The 15,230-nt window shown below is 42.0% G+C and overlaps 1 protein-coding gene across 1 annotated transcript in view; it reads right to left on the bottom strand.

Moving 5' to 3' along the window:
• Positions 1-3,333: 3,333 nt before the first annotated feature.
• Positions 3,334-15,230, bottom strand: part of col28a1b (collagen, type XXVIII, alpha 1b) — a 31,151-nt gene continuing 19,254 nt past the window's right edge. Inside the window, exons 14-35 of the mRNA XM_088327493.1 lie at positions 12,965-13,033; positions 11,014-11,082; positions 10,828-10,896; positions 10,666-10,734; positions 10,301-10,369; positions 9,534-9,605; positions 9,391-9,459; positions 9,190-9,261; positions 9,033-9,101; positions 8,781-8,849; positions 8,652-8,720; positions 8,516-8,584; positions 8,388-8,456; positions 8,248-8,316; positions 8,101-8,169; positions 7,920-8,000; positions 7,701-7,736; positions 7,589-7,625; positions 6,968-7,522; positions 4,917-5,107; positions 3,721-3,931; positions 3,334-3,650 (exon numbers count right to left, since the gene is read on the bottom strand). Coding sequence (XP_088183619.1) covers positions 3,481-3,650; positions 3,721-3,931; positions 4,917-5,107; positions 6,968-7,522; positions 7,589-7,625; positions 7,701-7,736; positions 7,920-8,000; positions 8,101-8,169; positions 8,248-8,316; positions 8,388-8,456; positions 8,516-8,584; positions 8,652-8,720; positions 8,781-8,849; positions 9,033-9,101; positions 9,190-9,261; positions 9,391-9,459; positions 9,534-9,605; positions 10,301-10,369; positions 10,666-10,734; positions 10,828-10,896; positions 11,014-11,082; positions 12,965-13,033 — 2,322 coding nt within the window. The 3' untranslated portion in view covers positions 3,334-3,480. The remainder of the gene's footprint in view (positions 3,651-3,720; positions 3,932-4,916; positions 5,108-6,967; positions 7,523-7,588; positions 7,626-7,700; positions 7,737-7,919; positions 8,001-8,100; positions 8,170-8,247; positions 8,317-8,387; positions 8,457-8,515; positions 8,585-8,651; positions 8,721-8,780; positions 8,850-9,032; positions 9,102-9,189; positions 9,262-9,390; positions 9,460-9,533; positions 9,606-10,300; positions 10,370-10,665; positions 10,735-10,827; positions 10,897-11,013; positions 11,083-12,964; positions 13,034-15,230) is intronic.

The raw sequence follows: 15,230 nt of genomic DNA, 5'->3' as shown, positions 1-15,230 counted from the left end.
CACGTGCGCATGCGGTGTCCGTACGATGTCACTCAAATGCATCGTTCCATCATTCGGAAGGTTAAAGTCTTGGGATTCAAGAAATGCCAACCATTCCTTAATATCTATTTTCTTTTTCGCTCGCAACTTTACTGTGCATATGACAATAAACACTTGGAATTGAGTTTAATTTTAAAATATACACTCCATTCCATCCATTATCTGCACCGCTTATCACAGAAACATCGAGTTCAGTCTGAAACAAGATACAGGGACAATATAAAATCCGGAGTAGCTCACCGAAGTTGTTGTGTTCATAATAATGTGCAGCCTATGTCCTCTTATATCCGTGAGGGTAGTAAATCCAGGAGAATACAATATTTACAAATACAGAATAGAAAAAAATGCTTTCTCTATGCCGTCAGCCACATGCTATACACATTCATCTTTTTCGGCCAATTGCGGCTTTGTTTCGCCGTTTAAGCCAATGCCAGCCTGTAAATGATAAAAAGGTTCCGCCCCTTGACCTCCGAATAACTTTAGCCAATAGTGATCGATTCAAATGATGATTGACACATTGGTTAGCCAATGAAACGCCGGTAAATAAATCCCAGCATACACCGCGGACGACTTGGCCTTCGGGGGAAAATCGAGTCGGCGGCTGCAAGTTAGTTGGAAGACTTTGCAATTTAATATTGATCCATAAATAAGGGGCACTGTATTATAAGGCGCATGGTCAGCTTTTGAAAAAAATTAAGACTTTTAGGTGCGCCTTATAGTGCGGAAAATATGGTACATGTTTTTCTTCACTTTAAACTGGTAAATAACAAAATGTTTTCAATTTTGTGGAGGTATCATGTTTTTCAAAAGGAAAAACTCGTGCACCATTAAATGTTTACTTATAGACTATAACTCTATTTATTTATTTTTATTTATATAGCATTTTAAGACAACCACAACTCCATACTGTCACTTGATAATCTTAAACAGTAGGTGCATACAGCCAAACCGACGACTTGCCTGTTTGACTAGCTTCCGGGTTCGCTGATTAAAGGTCTTTTTGGGGTCTTTGGACCTTCAGTTCTAAATATTATAAACACATCACTCAGCGGCTTTTAAGTCCGCTGTTATTAAGCCTACACTGAAACGACCCAACCTTTATCCAGAACGCTTATGCAATTATAGACCTGTGTTAAACCCACCGTTTCTTTCTAAAGTACTTGAAAAAGTTTTGGCACAGCAGCTGAATATTTTTATACCCGAGAACAATCTTTTTGAATCTATGCAATCAGGATTCAGGGCTAACCACTCAACTGAGACAGCCCTGATCAAGATAACCAATGATCTTCTACTGGCAATGGACTCTGGCGCCTCATCACTCTTGCTGCTGCTGGACCTTAGTGCTGCCTTTGACACTGTGGACCATAATATCTTACTAGAACGGTTGGAAAAATGGATCGGTGTTTCAGGAACCGTCCTCTTATGGTTCAGATCCTACCTCTCAGATAGGACGCATTGTGTTAAATATGGTGAAATGACATCAGAGCCCATTAGAGTTACCTGTGGTGTTCTGCAGGGTTCAGTACTTGGCCCCCTTCTTTTCAGCATTTACATGCTTCCATTAGGTCATATTATTCGCAAGTATAATATCAGTTTCCATTGTGACGCAGATAACACTTAACTATATCTTCCGATGGAGGAATCTGCCACACTAAACTGTGGAAATTTAGAGGCCTGCCTCACTGAGATAAAAGAATGGATGTCACTCAACTTCTTGCGCCTTAACTTTGACCGAAATGCTAGTTATTGGTCCATCTAAATGCCTTGACTTGCTCCCAAAAATGCCTCTGAACATTTGAATATCAAATGTAATATCACCCAGAGTGACTCAGTCAAAAATGTAGGTGTCATATTTGACCCTGATCCGTCCTTTTAGTTACACGTTAAGAATATTACTAGAACAGCTTTTTTTCCATCTTGGCAACATTGCTAAAATTCGTCCTATGCTTTCTCGGTCGGATGCGGAGATTATAATTCATGCGTTTGTTACCTCCCGTCTCGATTACTGTAATGCAATACTGGCTATACAAAAAAACATGACTTGACAAACAATGTGCAAGTGTACCGCCCATTCTATCATAATAGAATTGCAATGTAGTCTACAGCGGAACCTCAGTTTTGGAACGCCTCTCAGTTCGAACAAATCGGAGTCCGACCAAAAATTTCCAGAAATTCTTGCTTCGCTGTTCGGTCAAATAATCGGAATTTGAACGCTAGGCTGCCATGCTGAGCGGCGTACGGGTGTAGATCGCTCTTTTCGTGAACTGTTATCGCGTGCGGACGTGCTTCGTTTTGCTTTCTCTTTTAATATAGGTGTACCAAGTGTTTTAGCCCCTAATCATGCCTCCGAAGAAAGTCAGTGCAAGCAGCAAAGTTGCTACAGGTGAAAAAAGAAAAGTAGTGCGTACAACTATTGCATTTAAGAAAGAAATAAGAGCAAAATATGAAGGAGGTGTGCGAGTGTCTGATCCTCTCCCCACCATCCACCTGCGCCTTCTGCTGACCACCACAAAGGTAAGAAATCCTATGTATAATTCTTTTCTTTATCCTTTTTTAAAATTTTTACACGTTCATGTTAGCGTAATCTTTCGTACGGAAGATTACGATAACGCAAACGTACGATTAGCCTGGGTTAGCTTTATGTTTACGTTAAACATTCAAGGTAAACATTCAGGGTGTTGGAACGAAGCCCAACATTCAGGGTGTTGGAACGCAGCCCCCTTTCCAATGAACCGCTCACCACTTGTTGTGGAGACCCGGGTGCTAAATGACTTGTAAACAACCTGATATTTTTATTTTTACACGTTCATGTCAGCGTAATCTTTCGTACGGAAGATTACGATAACGCGAACGTACGATTAGCCTGGGTTAGCTTTGTTTCCGTTAAACATTCAAGGTAAACATTCAGGGTGTTGGAACGGATTAAAACGATTTACATTATTTTTAATGGGAAAAATGATTTCGGTGATCGAACTAATCGGTTTTCGAACAGGGTTCTGGAACGGATTATGGTCGAGAACCGAGGTTCCACTGTATAAGATTTTTTTTGGAAGATGTCGTCGCCGTTTTGTGTTTATAATATGCAATATTAATACTGAGTGATGTCACTAAGAATAAACAAAAATCTTAATTCCTTTTCTTAGTGAATGTAAAATTTCTTTTTGAACGCTTTAGAAATGCATTGTAACAACTTACCGCTGTTTAAAATAATCGAGCATGACAATAAATCAAAAATAAGTTTTATTTCTGCCATTATACATCATTTCAAAACATACAAATATACAGTTAAAAAAAAAAGTTAGTGTATAAAAGTGTTCAAGTATATAAGTAATATAACTTCAATGTTTATTTTCTTTATTTCCTTTTTAAACATGGAACCTCCTTTAAAAAATCATAATGATGATGTTTATGGAGGTATTTATAAATGATGTAGAGTTGAAGTTAGGCCCGCACACAGGTTTGTTTGCATCTTCTTTCGTTTTCAAACTGGTTGGCATTGCCCAGGCAACCACCGAACCAGAATTGAGCACAGCTGTTGGCCTGGAAGTCGTAGTACCAGCGCACTACGTAGTCCCGGCATGGACCGGGGTCCAACGGCGCACGACAGAAATCTGTGCCGTTTGAAGAAATATTTGTTAACAATACAATGACTGTCTTAAAAGTTATAACGCCATCACTCACCTGGGGTTATTTGCGCAATCTCTGGCTGCGTTTTGGCGGTGGGAAAGATTTGCCCTTCCTTTGGCGATTGTCTGCTAGGGGTCTTGACATCTGGTCTCAGAGGTTGTATGTCCAAGAATGGAAGTCTTTGCTCTCCTGATGAGTACTGGTCATCTATCTTTGGGTTAGGTGTGGTCGCTGGTCTTTCTGGTTGAGATGGTGGTGGGTGTGGCTGTTCAAGAGGAGAGGCATTTATGTTAGCCTAGCATACTAGTCCAAAGAGTCAACCATGATGGATACGGATGACAAAACTTTTCTGGTAAAGCTATTAGGTTCTCCTTATAACTATAAAGATGGAAATATTTGACCCTGATCTGTCCTTTCAAACACACGTTAAGAATATTACAAGAACAGCTTTTTCCATCTTCGCTACATTGCTAAATTTCGCCCTGTGCTGTCTCAGTCGGATGCAGAGATTAAAATTCACGTGTTTGTTACCGCCCGTCTCGATTACAGTAATGCACTACTCTCCGGTCTCCCGAAGTCCAATATCAAGAGCCTTAAGCTAGTACAAAATGCTGCAGCGAGGCTTTTAACTAAGACAAGAAAGTTTGATCACATGACCCCGATTTTAGCTAACCTGCATTGGCTCCCTGTTAGCTTAAGATGTGATTTTAAGGTACTGTCGGTAGTATACAAAATCAGACATGGACTTGCTCCCTCATATCTTTCAGATTCAATTTCCCCCTATGTTCTGGTCCGGAGCCTTCGCTCTGAAAACGCTGGTCTACTGGTGATCCCAAGAGCCAAGAAGAGATCCGCAGGTTCGAGAGCGTTCTCCATTCAGGCCCCAGTACTGTGGAATGCTTTTCACCCTGAGATTCGATTTGCAACCTCAGTGGAAATGTTTAAATCTAAGCTTAAAACACACTTCTATTCTATACCATATGAATAACTTATATTTCCTGTTGACAATATCTGTGCATTATTTGCCCTCATGTAGGTTTTAGATCAGGGCATGGTGTCATAATACTCTGTGCTTTGCAATCATTTGTAGTCTGTGCAGCACTTTGAGACTCTTTGTGATTAAGGGCGTCACAAATGAACTTGACTTGACCATATTTAAGACTCTGGGTTGAACTACCCACTAAAACTAAATTGATCCAAAACCATTGTTTTGGTACTACGTAAGCAACGGCTCCATCACATGTCCTCACCGTCACCAGGATCCTGTGTAAATCCTCCATAAAGGTGTTTACCCCCATATCGGTCCTGGTCCAGGGAGGATGCTGGACTTCAGTGCTAGGGATCACTGTCTGTCTTGGAGTAAGTTCACCACTTGGGATGTTGCGGAAGAAAACACTGCTGCTGTCCTCGCAGATGTGGCTAAGGAGTTTCTTCTCTATGCCTTAAAAAACATGGATGGGACAAAAAAGGAAATTATTGGTACATGGAGAAGGTTGTCGAAGGTTCGAGCTAAGCTATTCTCGTTTATGTTGTGGGGAATTGAAGTTCATCCCAATTCATGGAAGTTTTTGGAACGAGGGGAAAACAAAGCTTTACTTTTGAACTAGGGTTGTAGTCAATGTTCCCTCTAATTTTCCTCGGGTCTGAGCGTTCACACAAAGTCTGTGAGAAACCCTTGAAACAACAGTGAGCAACGGCAATCCCAAGTGTGGCAACTAAATCATTATCAAACATGTCCAAAACTTGACATTTTGCTGAGTTTCCGGCAATGCAAAATTTGTTTTCACTTTTGAATGAATTGACTAATGTATTATGCAAAGGGGGCAGCACAGCGGCGCAGTGGTTAGCGCTTGTGCGGCACAGTTCATGTCATGGGAACCTGTCGTGGGATCAAATCCAGCTCCAGACTTTCTGTGCGGAGTTTGTATGTTCTCCCCGTGCTTGCGTGGGTTTCCTCCGGGCACTCCGGTTTCCTCCCACATTCCAAAGACATGCATTTCAGGTGAATTGGCCGGTCCAAATTGTCCCTAGGTGTGACTGAGCGAATGAGTTGTCTGTCCCTGTGTGCCCTGCGATTGGCTGGCAACCAGTTCAGGGTGTCCCCTGCCCACTGCCCGACGATTGCTGGGATGGGCTCCAGCCCCCCGCGACCCTACTGAGGATAAGCGGTACGGCTAATGAGATGAGATGAGATTATGCAAAGGTTTTAAGGCCTACAAATGTCATTTGTTTTTAACAACAATTCTTTTTCAAGATTTTCATTTTTTTTTCCTGGTATCTTTTGACGCATGTTGGTTTCAGATCAGGGGATGGTGTAATAATAGTCTGAGATAATAGTCTGTGCAATAACCTGTGCAGCCCTTTGAGACTCTTTGTGATTAAGGGCTGTACAAAAAAAATGACTTGACTAACATTTTTGGGGGCTTATTTAGTCAGTTGCAAGATACAGAACTGTATTTAATCACATTTTTTTAGTGGTAGTACAATTTTACCAACAAGATTGACTTTGTATAATTGGAAATTATTTGAATGCTACACAAACTTTTTCTTCTTTTTCCCTATCCTTTTTTTTCATTTTTTCTTAATTCCTTTAAAAAAATCTCATTCTGTTTATTTTTTCTTAGCTGTTCCTTTTTTCTTTTTTTCCTCTATTTACTTTTTCTTAGTTTCTTTCCTTTCATTTTTTCAGTTTGTTTTTCTGAATTTTTCCTTTTTTTTCTCTTCCTTTTGTTTCTTTTTTCTCAGCTTTTCACTACTTTTTCATTTTGTTATTTTTTTCTTTTTGTTCTATTTCCCCTTCTTCCTTTAAGTCATTTTGTGCACAATTTTACATAATTTTTGATCGTGTAGGGATTAAAGAAGCAAAAACAACCTGAAGAGCCGTTTGGGACCCGAAAGAGCCGGTTCTCTTTAGTGAACCGAGCCGAAGAAGCCGGTTCTCGAAAAGCTCTACTGACTTTACTTTTCAACTTCGTTCGACATTGACTTCAAAATACCGCATTTAGAAAACAGCGTCAGGGGAACCTGTGTATTTTTACCTTCATGCACTGTAACTTTAACTTAATTCGCTTCTTAATTAGCAATTTCGAGCCCTCATTTTTGTGCGCTCGCTAGATTTTCTTGTGCGCTGAGAATGTGCAGGCAGTGCGCGATTGCGCACGCGCGCAGCTTTGAGGGAACATAGGTTGTAGTCACAATTTCCTGATATATTAAAACTTCAGAACTGTAAAGTATCAGTGCTAACCACATGGTCAACTACGTTCAACTAGCAATCTTCAACAACTAATAGCACCACATTTACCTGGCAGCGTTTTGAAGTCGTCGACGATAAACACGTGGTCTGCGTCTGGTTCTGAGGCCATGAAGTCCAGCTCTTTCTTGAACTCGCCATAAAATGAATCGCTGCTGTTCACCACCCCGATCACAAACATCTCAATGTGACTTGCCCTGGCCTCCCTCACCGCGCTCTCAAGACTGACAGAATCCCGCTTGTCGGCCTGGCCATCTGTAATGACTATAGCCACCTTCCGGACGCTCGGCTGAGCCTCTCTAAACAGCCTGTTAGCCTGGTGGATGGCGCTGCCCGTAAAGGTTCCTTCACCCAAGTAGGTCATGGACCGTACGGCCGCTTTCACCTGGTCCCGGGATGCATCTTGGCTGAGGCTGACCACCACCACGTTGATGTGACTGTAGAGCACCACGCCCACCCGGGTGGTGTCCCGGCCCACGGATGCTCGATCCACCAGGGCGCTCACAAAGTCCTTAACTACCTCGAAATTGTCGGGGCCCACACTCTCTGAGCTGTCGATGACAAAGACCAGCTCCAAGGGGCTCTGGCGGCACGTCACCCCACAATCTAGAATGGAAGATGTGAAGGTTAACTTCATGAAAATGTGGGAACATCTCAACCATTTCAACTGACTGCAAATGGATCGCACGATGTTGATGACTTCTTCCCTCTGTAAAATCAAAAAGCAGAATGTCACCTTATCTAGGTTCCTTTGTGTTGTGACAACGCCCTACTAGAGTCCTACCGTGAGTCCAGGTTCTCCTTTTTGTCCGACTCTACCCTGTAATTTAAAACTGAGTGTTATCATTAGCAAATATTAAGTCCCCCATTATTCTCAAAGAATTGGGAGGAACCTCTCAAACCTCTGTTATAGATGAACTGTCAGAACGACTGAAGAATAAAAGGGAGGCTGATGCATCAGGAACCTTAAAAATGTAACTTAAATAACAAAACTATCACATACTGAACGTCCTGTAAGCCCTGGTTCTCCAGCTGCTCCTCTGTCTCCCTTTTTCCCTCTCTCACCAGTAAAGCCTCGGTCGCCCTAGAAGAAGAAAGTTGCGTCCATCAGTCCATGTCAGTCTACAACCACAAATTGGAAAACAGGTTGAAAGCCTGGAATGTGTATGCATAGACGTTGGTACCTTATCACCCTGGAGTCCGACTCCAGTAGCTCCCCTCGGGCCGGGATTCCCCTTAAATCCAGGCTCGCCCTGGAGACCCATCAAATCAAGATATTTATACATGGGCAATGATCGGTCATAAATAGAAGTCAGATATTTTTGGTTTACCTTTTGTCCTTGGATTCCTTCTCCCGGGGGTCCCTGTGGACCTGTGGGTCCTATCATGCCAATGGAACCCTACGTGAATAGAGCAAAAATGACTCACCTTCACAGCTCAGATACACATATTTTATCCTGGCACTGGCTACCTTTAGTCCCTGGAATCCAATTCCTGGTGGTCCTGCCGGTCCAGCAGCTCCAGGCAGGCCTCTGTCTCCCTTCATTGAAGGAGAAACCGTTATCTCATTATCAATTTTTACTGTACATCATATTTTACCTTTGGTCCTGGTAAGCCAACCCCATCGACCCCGGACTCTCCTGTCAAACCAGGACGCCCCGGAGGACCCTGAAGCCAAGAGTTTGGTATGACGAAGTACGAAGACTTATTGTTAATGCTGCACTTTGAAACTCACAGCAGGACCTGGAAAGCCTTCACCTTTACTTCCAGGAAACCCTGCAGGCCCTGGTGGCCCTCTGTCACCCTTTTAAATAAATAACTGTTAGCATTGTGGTTTATGATCAGATAAGGTATTACTATTAACCTTCGGTCCAGGTATACTCCTTCCCGGTTCGCCCACAGCTCCAGCGAGTCCTTGTGGGCCTGGATCTCCCTAAACAGATACAGGTTTTGTGATGGAGTGGTACTTTGACCAGCAGGGGGCCCTTTATTGGAGTTTTTTGATACAAAGTGTTCAGTAGACTGGAACAGATTAATGAGCAATATTGCTTTGAGATGTAAATCATTTAAACTCAAAGTTTTGAGGGACCCAATACATTTGGTTTTCAACTATTACCTTGGCACCAGGGAGCCCTGTCCCTGGTTGTCCTGGTGCACCTGGCGACCCGGTAAATCCTGGATCCCCCTAAATACAAAATCACAACAAATCTGCAAAATCAGAGGTCCTACTCTAAAAATGCCCCCTACCCAAGAAGACTTATTTTGGACTTGACCTTGGGCCCCACGGGTCCCATAGGACCAACAGCACCTGGCTGACCTCTGGACCCTCGATCCCCTCTTGCTCCCTGGAAAACATCATGCGTACTTATTTGACACAGCCCATTGACCATGACATAACATGTACTACCAGCTAACCAAAAATGGAGCTCTGTTCTATTGAACCTCTATGACAAAATCTTGATCAAACAGTTCACCTTCTCTCCAGGGGCACCTTTACCGGGACTTCCATCTGGTCCTCTTGGCCCCGGAAACCCAATGGCACCCTAGTGTTAAAAAATGAGAATACTTTCATCAAAACGTATATGTAAATCGGTACAAACAGACTCATTAGCAGTACCTTTTCTCCCGGGGCCCCGTCTTCACCCGGCTGACCAGGTGTTCCTGGTGGTCCTTCAGCTCCCACGTCTCCCTAAGGAATAAACTCAGTCACTGGTTGACTACCAAATATTTATTTTCAAAAATATTAATGATGACATTTTCATACCTGTCAACCTCCACGGCACCATGCCCTTACAAAATGTCGTATTTTCCCTTACAAAATACAAAATAATCATACACCATTTTTTTTTTCAAACGTGTTTATTTATGTAGTTTAACATGTTATATTGTACATGTGTTTCGTTATATCATATATATTGTTAATGAACATTTTGTTGTGAGATACTGAGTTGCTCGACATGATGCAATGATTCGTAATATAATGCATCAAGGCAAGTGAGCCGTTTGAGAGCCGGCTCTCTTGAATGAGTCGAGCCGAAAAAGCCGGTTCTCTAAAAAGAGACGGACTTCCTTTCACTACATAACTACCAAATGAAATCCGAAGCGGCAGACGCATGCGCACAGCATCAAACCGCTCGCTTCGTTTGCAACGAAAAAAACCGATACCGAGATAGAGGCTACCGCGGCAAACTCTTTTGACTTGATGGATTTGCCGTTTCGTGATAGTCTGTGTATACCGGTTGGTACCTATAATTGACAAATTTGCGTTTTCCGTACAGATTTCCTTGTACGTCGTACACGTCTTAAAAAGCATAATAAACGTACTTTGTACGGCAAAAACGTACAGGTTGACAGGTAGGCATTTTATTGAAAGCGCGTACTTACTTTTGGACCTGGTACTCCTACACCTCTCTCACCAGCAGGTCCCGGCATTCCAGGAAATCCCTGATTTCCCTTTGAAATCGAAGAATTCTGTCTTAGTACGAGACGTTTTCAGATGGACTGCTTTTAAAAACATCGTCCACTATGACCAACGTTTTTACGAGAGAGTAGCTGCATGATGGCATACTGCTACACATTTAATGAGACACATTTTTCCTGACCAGTTTGATTGACAGCCCGGTCTTACGTCATTTGCATATCGGATTGGGAACATACGCAGAGCAATTTCGATGCAATCAAAATGCTAAACGGCTCAAACGTCCATCAGAATTACAGTTCCTGCAAAGGAACACTTCTGTCAGCCTTACCTTGGGTCCCGGAATTCCCACGCCTGTTCCTCCTCTCAGTCCTGGGGGTCCAGGTAGCCCTTGATCACCCTAAATGAAACAAAAGAGTAACGCTTGGTTAGAAACATCACAAATTATTTGTGTATTCTCTTGTGATAGTTCCTCATCTTTTCTATTTAGTACCTTTTCTCCTTGGACTCCAATTCCAGGAGCTCCGATTGGACCTGGTATTCCGGGTGGACCGCCACTACCCTGAAAAACAAAAAATACTGAATCTTTCAAGGTTATGTTCTCTGCAGTGTAGAGTCTTTGTAAATAATATATAAGGTTGTTTATCTAAATATCATAATGCACACCAGGTTCTTCTACCTTGTCTCCTTTGAACCCGATACCAGGTAGACCACGACTCCCTCGGGGCCCTTCAAACCCTCGATCTCCCTATAAAATTGTGAATAAATGAAAAATGAATTGCATTTATATAGTGCTTAACCAAGTCAAGTTTATTTGTGAGGCCCTTAATCACAAAGAATCTCAAAGGGCTGCACAGACCACAGATTATTACAAACCAGACTATTATGAAACCATCCCCTGATCTAAAACCTACAAGAGGGCAAATACCGTAAATTCCGGACTATAAGCCGCTACTTTTTCCCCAAACTTTCAACCTTGCGGCTTATTCAGTGATGCGGCCAATTTATGTCATTTTTCTAACGGCCGCCAGCGGCGCTCGAGTACAAAAGATTTACACCGGTGGAATATATGCGCCGAGGAAGACTGCAACTTCTTGGCTTGACTTGCGGCGAGAAATCTTTCACTAAAACTGGCTGCATGCGAAAGGCAACTTTTCGCAAGTCTGCCAGTCGATCCTGACAGCGTGGGGCAGCATAAAAAAATCCACCATCACCAACGGGTTCCGAAAAGCCGGTCTGCCGCGTGACGGAGAGGAGGGCACAGAATCAGGAGTGGATGGGAGCGTGGGACGACGTCTATATGACACTGTTTCTTTCTGACACTAAGGAAGACGACTTTGATGGCTTCAGTTCTAAGGAGGAAGATGAGGACGGTTTACCGTGATTTTTACATGTACGGTATGTTTTTTACCATACCCGTTTACTGTGTTGCGAGCGTGTTGCTACCATTAACTGCCCGGATGAAAGTTATATTATTATTATTAAAGCTTTGAAAACTCTCTCGGTGTACCGTCTTTCTTTGTAAATATGTGTAACCATGTATAATATGTATTTGCAACTGTATATTTTTGTAATGTATTTATTTGTATTTATTTTGGACACTTATTCTGATATGTTTTGGACGGGCAAATTAAAAAGAAGGGGCGTAACAAACGCGGGCTGACGGGAAGTGGGGACCGGTAAAGGTGAGGAACAGACAGACCTGTTTGTGGACGCGGCGGGCAATAGTGGATATATATTTTTCCCACCCTTACCTTTGGAAATATACATTTTTTTCTTTGGATTACTTTCAACGGGACCCGGACTCTGCCGGTCTGCATCAAACCTTAAGTACCGGTATCATTTTCCGTTCATTTTGCCGGCTGTGATTTTTGGACTGTGTACTTTAATGAAGGATTTGTGTTTGCTGTTAAAAACGTCATATTGGAATATAATATTGTGAATGTGCTTAATTGCTGTTGAGATTGTCATGATTGTTTTCTGTTATTAGTGTCAATAAATTTGTTCAAACCAAAAAAAAAAAAATTATATACTGTTACAATCGTGGTACTGGGTTAATTTTGTGTTACATTTTTTTTAATGTGGGCGCATGCGACTTATATACAGGTGCGGCTTGTGTAAGTACAAAATCGGTTTTCCTCTTAAAATGCGGTGGGTGCGGCTTATAATCAGGTGCGCCCTATAGTCCGGAATTTACGGTAATACACAGATAGTCAACATAAAATATAGGTTCTTCATATGAGTCACTGAGGACCTCCGAAGCGCTTTACAATACACTTCACACTTTACCCATTCACACACAAACTCACACACACACCGATAGCGTGGGCATCAGGGGTTCAGTGTCTTGCCCAAGGACACTTAACTCGGGGGAAGTGGGAATCGAACCTGCGAACTTCTGTGCTACTGCCGCCTCAAAATGTCACTCAATAGTTGCAAATTATGTTCTCAGAAAATGTATTCTATTGACTTGAAGAAGACAAAGCGACCATCTTTATAAAATCAAGCACAAGTTAGACCGACAATCCAGTCTTTTTTTTCCTAAACGAGAGAGTCCATTTTAGACATTTTTAGAATGATTCTTCACCTCTTGTGTATATTGTTATTTCAATGGTAACCAATGGACTAACCTTTGGTCCTGGCAGTCCTTCTCCAGGTGGTCCTGGGTTGCCTCGACCTCCGGGTAGTCCGGGAGGCCCCTGAAACAAGTTAATGTAAACAGGAAATAAGGTTTGATTCAGGTGCAGTTTGCACGTAACAATATTTGAGTGTTTTTGACTTTAGACCAGTTTTCTCCCATTGTTGTTTTTCTATCTTAAGACTCTGACATGGATGAACTGCAAACTATTTTTGGAACTACATGTTGCACTTACTGAGATACAGAAAATATCTCATCTCATCTCATTAGCTGCACCGCTTATCCTCAGTATGGTGCTGGAGCCCATCCTAGCAATCTTAGGGCAGTGGGCAGGGGACACCCTGAACTGGTTGCCAGCCAATCGCAGGGCACACAGGGACAGACAACTCACTCGCTCATTCACACCTAGGGACAATTTGGACCGGCCAATTAACCTGACATGCATGTTTTTTGGATTGTGGGAGGAAACCGGAGTGCCCGGAGGAAACCCACGCAAGCACGGGGAGAACATACAAACTCCGCACAGGAAGTCCGGTAGCTGGATTTGAACCCACACAGGAGGTTCCCAAGACCTTAGAACTGTGCCGCACACGCGCTAACCAAACCTTTTTTTCTTCAAAGAAAGTCACAAAATTTTTCATAAACAACAATTGGTTTATGCAGTATTACAGTGGATGAAATTGTAGTTATATAAACAAATCAAATTTTAAAATGCCAGGATTTATTGACTAAACATAAATAAGTAAGTATTGAATCAATTGAGGGCAGCACGGCGACGCAGTGGTTAGCGCTTGTGCGGCACAGTTCATGTCATGGGAACCTGTCGTGGGTTCAAATCCAGCTCCAGACTTCCTGTGCGGAGTTTGTATGTTCTCCCCGTGCTTGCGTGGGTTTCCTCCGGGCACTCCGGTTTCCTCCCACTTTCCAAAGACATGCATTTCAGGTGAATTGGCCGGTCCAAATTGTCCCTAGGTGTGAATGAGCGAGTGAGTTGTCTGTCCCGGTGTGCCCTGCGATTGGCTGGCAACCAGTTCAGGGTGTCCCCTGCCCACTGCCCGGAGATGGCTGGGATGGGCTCCAGCCCCCCCCGCGACCCTAATGAGGATAAGCGGTATGGCTAATGAGATGAGATGAGATGAATCAATTGATACAGCAATAGCCCATTATAGTATATATTTAGTATTTAAATGATCCAAACTCACAAAATATTTTTAATAAAATAGAATCGGCATGTATGACAATAAAACAAATTATGAATAAAATAATATTTGTCAATTTGATTTTAATATTTCAAATAATTTAAAAAGCTCACCTTTGAATGATTAAAATAGTAAGTGAATATTAAATAAAACGCAAAAAAAAAATCCAAGGAAAAGTGTGACTGCCTTTTACTTCATAAATTGATTTCATTTTTTACTCAATTTTTTTACATTATTCATTTTTTATTTCATTAATTTTTAAAAATATTTATTCTATTTAAAGATATTTAAAAAAAAATGTTCATTAAAAAAGAAACTCCTAAATTGTTTCTCATAAAATAGAATAGAAATAGGTGTCACGGTTGCCATGGCGCCCAATTGGCCCCACATGTGTGGCGCCAGCTGCGGCTCATTAACAGATTGGCTTTCCGTCTTTTTAAGCTCAGTGCGCTCTCTCTTACTTGGTCAGTCCGTCAACGAACCTGTGCCCCGCAAGACGTGGGTTCTGACTCGGTCCTGTTTTCCTGTTGGTATTTCCAGTCCACTTTATTGTTGTCCTGTTTAATATCGGTTTCCAGTTTCGTTCCCGTCTAGTTTGTCCTGTTTATTTTCGATATCCTGATTCATTATTTATCCTGTCTGTCCGGTCCTCTCTGGTATCGACCCCATCTGTCCGATATCAACTCGGGCAATTGGAATCTATCTCGTCGGTCTCTGGCTTCCTGTCTTTCCACACCAGACCACTGCCTAAGGTGCATGACTTCCCATTTCCCGTAAAATAAAAGGCTTGTGTGAGAAACGTCACGCATATTTTAAAATATTCATGAAAAGAGAGACTCCTAAATTGTTTTTGATAAAATAGAATAGGTTAGAGTGAGAAAATATCAATGATAAAATGGTAGTTGTTAATTCAATTTGATATATTTTAGTCATTTCAAAAAGCCGTGTATTGATTAAAATATTGAGTACCGGTAAATAAATATTGAATAAAATACTGAGTAATAATAATGGAGATTTTTTTAAGGAGAATTTTGACTCTAGAAAAGCACTTTTATTTCA

The sequence above is a fragment of the Urocampus carinirostris genome, chromosome 2, assembly GCF_059441175.1.
Source record: "Urocampus carinirostris isolate Australia breed hairy pipefish chromosome 2, RoL_Ucar_1.0, whole genome shotgun sequence".
Classification (NCBI taxonomy): Eukaryota; Metazoa; Chordata; class Actinopteri; order Syngnathiformes; family Syngnathidae; genus Urocampus; species Urocampus carinirostris.
The sequence above is the reverse complement of the archived record's forward strand: the minus strand, read 5'-3'. Positions and strand labels throughout refer to the sequence as shown.